This window comes from Salvelinus namaycush, unplaced genomic scaffold (assembly GCF_016432855.1).
Source record: "Salvelinus namaycush isolate Seneca unplaced genomic scaffold, SaNama_1.0 Scaffold9, whole genome shotgun sequence".
NCBI classification, from domain to species: domain Eukaryota; kingdom Metazoa; phylum Chordata; class Actinopteri; order Salmoniformes; family Salmonidae; genus Salvelinus; species Salvelinus namaycush.
Window position 1 is genome coordinate 105,001 of NW_024061641.1, and position 5,435 is coordinate 110,435.

The 5,435-nt window shown below is 39.8% G+C and overlaps 1 protein-coding gene across 1 annotated transcript in view; it reads right to left on the reverse strand.

The window, feature by feature from the left end:
• LOC120043351 (sodium/calcium exchanger 1-like) overlaps positions 1 to 4,993 on the reverse strand; it is a 47,778-nt gene extending 42,785 nt beyond the window's left edge. Inside the window, exons 1-6 of the mRNA XM_038987976.1 lie at positions 4,919 to 4,993; positions 2,003 to 2,155; positions 1,578 to 1,843; positions 912 to 1,272; positions 601 to 711; positions 251 to 403 (exon numbers count right to left, since the gene is read on the reverse strand). Of these exons, the coding sequence (XP_038843904.1) occupies positions 251 to 403; positions 601 to 711; positions 912 to 1,272; positions 1,578 to 1,843; positions 2,003 to 2,155; positions 4,919 to 4,978 (1,104 nt within the window). The 5' untranslated portion in view covers positions 4,979 to 4,993. The remainder of the gene's footprint in view (positions 1 to 250; positions 404 to 600; positions 712 to 911; positions 1,273 to 1,577; positions 1,844 to 2,002; positions 2,156 to 4,918) is intronic.
• Positions 4,994 to 5,435: the final 442 nt, after the last annotated feature.

Here is a 5,435-nt window from a genome sequence, read left to right on the forward strand (position 1 = left end):
AGGGAGGAAGAGAGGGAGGGGGAGAGAGATAAGTAGGGGGAGGGAAGGAGGGAGGAAGAGAGGGAGGGGGAGAGAGAGAAGTAGGGGGAGAGAGGGGGAGAAAGAGGATAGGGAGGGGGAGAGAGGGGGAGAAAGAGGATAGGGAGGGGGAGAGAAGGGGAGAAATAGAACGAAAAGAGATGTCATCAAGCATCCTCTCCTCCCCCCTCCTCTCCTCCTCCCCCTCTTCTGCTCCCCCTCCTCCCCTTACCTTAACAGAAGCTCCAGGGTCTCCACCATGTCGGGCCACGGTCAGTTTGAGTGAGCCACAGTTCTCGAAGCACTGGTAGTGGGAGGGTTGAAACTCCATCCGGGTCGTGTGGGGGTCGTCTTCCTGCAGGTGGGGCTCCTGGCTGCTCACCACCTGGAGCAGAAGTGATGTAGAGAGTTTGATCGATGAGTGACATGTTGCTGCCTTTGAGTATTCCATTGATAAATGATTTCATTAGTATTTGGGTTTTACTTCAAAATTCTAGCCACCATTCAGATATGATCAGAACAAAACAAATCTGAGAAAAAAGTTTTGGGAAACATTGGTTTGGGAAAAGGCGCGGCCTGTACCTTCCTAGCCTGGTCAGCGGCATGCTTCTTCAGGATGTTGCCTGCTCCGATCATCATCCTGGTTGCCTGGATACGGTAGAACGCTCGGCTCTTCTGTTGCTGGACCAACACCTGACAGGTGAGATTACGCCAGCTGTTATGCTATGACTCTTTATGTCATGCCTATGAAGACTTTATGAACGCTACATTATAATGTCTTTACATATGAAGATGACAACAGTACCGTATTCTTATACGTGACTTGTGTAGCATCGTGGCAGTGCTTATGAAGTGCTTATGAATGCTCTACGAAGCCTTTATAAGCTGTGTACCTGATAGTTGGCCATCTCTATAAGCTGCTCCGTGTCTCTATCAGGGTGTCTGGCTTTCAGCTCCTTCAGCGTCCTCGCCATATCTCTCCTGGCCACGTCCTCCAGATTCCTCCTCCCTTCTCCGTCCTCTAGCATCCCTCCATCCCTCCATCCCTCCACCACCTGTCCGTCCAGCTCCATCATGTCCATCTTAGTGAACCCACCCGGCCCCAACATCCCTCCTCCTCCTCCTCCTCCTCCTCCATCCATCCCTCCCTCCGTTTCAACGATGATGCCTCTGTGCTTGTCGGCACGGTAACGCTTGCGGACGTACTTGTAGAAGAGCAATCGTCGATCGGCCACCCACGCCTGGACCACGCACCTGGCAGAGCGGAGAGAGAGAAAGAGGAGGGTGTGAGTGTGTGTGTGTGTGTGTGTGTGTGTGTGTGCGTGCGTGCGTTCGTGCGTGCGTGCGTGCGTGCGTGCGTGCGTGCGTGCGTGCGTGTGTGTGTGTGTGTGTGTGTGTGCGTTTACGTGTGTGTGTGTGTGTGTGTGTGTGTGTGTGTGTGCGTTTACGTGTGTGTGTGTGCGTGTGTGTGTGTGTGTGTGTGTGTGTGTGTGTGTGTGTGTGTGTGTGTGTGTGTGTGTGAGTGCGTTTCCATGTGTGTGTGTGTGTGTAGTACTCACAGGGGGAAGAACAGAAAGGTGACCACGGCCTCCCAGACTTCCACCTCTCCAGGAGAGAACACACACAGGATAAGATACAGCCAGATATATGCAAACACACTCCACGCCGCGGTCACGAAGAACACACGCAGATGTTTAATCTTCCTGGTCTCGCCGTCAGGAACCACATAGACACACAGGGCGATGATGATGAACATGTTAAAAGCAGCACTGCCCACGATGGTGGAGGGACCCAGAGAACCGGCCTCGAAGCCGTGGCCACACACCTGGTGGAAAATAAGAGAATATAAGACCGTATCAAACCTGTGATTAGATACAAAAGTTGTTGTGCTGTTGTCTCTTCTGAATCAAAAGAAAACGTTCCACATATTACCAAGTACAACAGTTTCAACTTGAGGTTTGAGAACTTCCTCAAGAATGTGTACCTCTATAACAGAGAGCAGTATCTCAGGAGCGGACGACCCCAGAGCCATGAGAGTGAGGTTAGACACTGTCTCATTCCAGATCCTCACTGTTGCTGTGGTCGTCTCCCCGTTCCACTTCTTTATGGTGATCTCCTTCTCCTGAGAGGTTATCACCTGGAGGAGAGGAGAATACAACAGAACAGAGTAGAATACGGTAGAGTAGAGTAGAATACAGCAGAGTAGAATACAGCAGAGTAGAATACAGTAGAGTAGAGTAGAATACAGCAGAACAGAGTAGAATACAGCAGAGTAGAATACAGTAGAGTAGAATAAAATACAGTAGAGTAGAATAGAATACAGTAGAGTAGAGTAGAATAGAATACAGTAGAGTAGAGTAGAATACAGTAGAGTAGAGTAGAATAAAGTGGAGTATAATAGAATACAGTTGAGTAGAATACAGTAGAGTAGAATACAGTAGAGTAGAATACAATAGAATACAGTAGAGTAGAATACAATAGAATACAGAAGAGTAGAATAAAATACAGTAGAGTAGAATAGAATACAGTAGAGTAGAGTAGAATACAGTAGAGTAGAATAGAATACAGTAGAGGAGAGTATAATACAGTAGAGTATAATACAATACAGTAGAGTAGAGTAGATTATAATACAGTAGAGTAGAGTATAATATAATACAGTAGAGTAGAGTATAACACAGTAGAGTAGAGTATAATACAGTAGATTATAATGTAATACAGTACAGTAGAGTATAATATAGTAGAGTATAATATAATACAGTAGATTATAATATAATACAGAACAGTAGAGTAGAATATAGTAGAGTAGAATATAAAACAGTAGATGATAATATAATACAGTACAGTAGAGTATAATATAGTAGAGTATAATATAATACAGTAGATTATAATATAATACAGAACAGTAGAGTAGAATATCATAAAGTAGAGTAGAGTAGAATACAGTAGAGTAGAATACAATAGAATACAGAAGAGTAGAATAAAATACAGTAGAGTAGAATAGAATACAGAAGAGTAGAGTAGAATACAGTAGAGTGTAATAGAATACAGTGGAATTTAGTAGAATATAATACAGTAGAATAGAGTAGAATATAATACAGTAGAATAGAGTAGAATATAATACAGTATAATATAATAAAGTAGAATAGATTACAGAAGAGTAGAGTAGAATACAGTAGAGTGTAATAGAATATAATACAGTAGAATATAATACAGTATAATATAATACAGTAGAGTAGAATAAAGTAGAATAGATTACAGAAGAGTAGAGTAGAATACAGTAGAGTGTAATAGAATATAATACAGTAGAATAAAGTACAATAGAATGCAGAAGAGTAGAGTAGAATACAGTAGAGTGTAATAGAATATAATACAGTAGAGTAGAATACAGTCGTGTGTAATAGAATAGAATACAGTAGAGTGTAATAGAATAGAATACAGTACAGTAGAATACAGTAGAGTGTAATAGAATACAGTACAGTAGAATACAGTAGAGTGTAATAGAATAGAATACAGTACAGTAGAATACAGTAGAGTGTAATAGAATATAATACAGTACAGTAGAATACAGTAAAATTTAATAGAATAGAATACAGTAGTGTAATATAATATAATACAGTAGAGTAGAATACAGCCGTGTGTAATAGAATAGAATACAGTCGAGTGTAATAGAATTAGAATACAGTAGAGTAGAATACAGTAAAGTGTAATAGAATAGAATACAGTAGAGTAGAATACAGTAGAGTGTAATAGAATAGAATACAGTAGAGTAGAATACAGTAGAGTGTAATAGAATAGAATACAGTAGAGTAGAATACAGTAGAGTGTAATTGAATAGAATACAGTAGAGTAGAACACAGTAGAGTGTAATATAATATAATACAGTAGAGTAGAATACAGCCGTGTGTAATAGAATAGAATACAGCAGAGTGTAATATAATAGAATACAGTAGAGTGTAATAGAATAGAATACAGTAGAGTAGAATACAGTAAAGTGTAATAGAATAGAATACAGTAGAGTAGAATACAGTAGAGTGTCATAGAATAGAATGCAGTAGAGTAGAATAGAGTGTAATAGAATAGAATACAGTAGAGTGTAATATAATATAATACAGTAGAGTAGAATACAGTAAAGTGTAATAGAATAGAATACAGTAGAGTATAATACAGTAGAGTGTAATAGAATAGAATACAGTACAGTAGAATACAGTAGAGTGTAATAGAATAGAATACAGTAGATCAGAATACAGTAGAGTGTAATAGAATATAATACAGTAGAGTAAAATACAGTAGAGTATAATAGAATAAAATAAAGTAGAATGTAATGGAATATAATACAAAAGAGTGTAATAGAATAGAATACAGTAGAATAGAATACAGTAGAGGGTAATATAATAGATAAGAATAGAGTAGAATGTAATAGAATATTTAAAAAATAGAGTGTAATAGAATATAATACAGTAGAGTAAAATACAGTAGAGTGTAATAGAATAGAATACAGTAGAGTAGAATACAGTAGAGTGTAATAGAATAGAATACAGTAGAGTAGAATACAGTAGAGTGTAATAGAATAGAATACAGTAGAGTAGAATACAGTAGAGTAGAATACAGTAGAGTGTAATAGAATAGAATACAGTAGAGTAGAATACAGTAGAGTAAAATACAGTAGAGTAGAATACAGTTGATTGAGTAGTTGCTCTATGTGTGAGGTGTGGCTCAGTTAGTAGAGCACGGCACTTGCAACGCCAGGGTTGTGGGTTCGATTCCCAAAGGGGATCAGAACGAGAATGTCTGCTCTCACTAGCGTAAATCGCTCTGCATAAGAACATTTGCTAAATGACTCAAATGTAAAAATGTGCAGGTGTGTGTGTTCTCAAAGCAGAATAGAAAATAGAATTCTCACCTCTATAGAAGACATGAATCTATCAGCTATGATGGACATCCCCAGGAACATATAGATCATCGCTACAAAGTAGACAATGGCCCGCGCTACCTGGATTAGATTAAGAAGGGTTGACATTGAGCTCTCAAACAGGTCATGTTTCACTTGCCCAAAGGTCATAGTCACTTGTCTAAAGGTCATACTCACTTGCCCAAAGGTCATAGTCACTTGCCCAAAGGTCATAGTCACTTGCCCAAAGGTCATAGTCACTTGCCCAAAGATCATAGTCACTTACCCAAAGATCATAGTCACTTGCCCAAAGGTCATAGTCACTTGCCCAAAGGTCATAGTCACTTGCCCAAAGGTCATAGTCACTTGCCCAAAGGTCGTAGTCACTTGCCCAAAGATCATAGTCACTTACCCAAAGATCATAGTCACTTGCCCAAAGGTCATAGTCACTTGCCCAAAGGTCATAGTCACTTGCCCAAAGATCATAGTCACTTGCCCAAAGGTCATAGTCACTTGCCCAAAGGTCGTA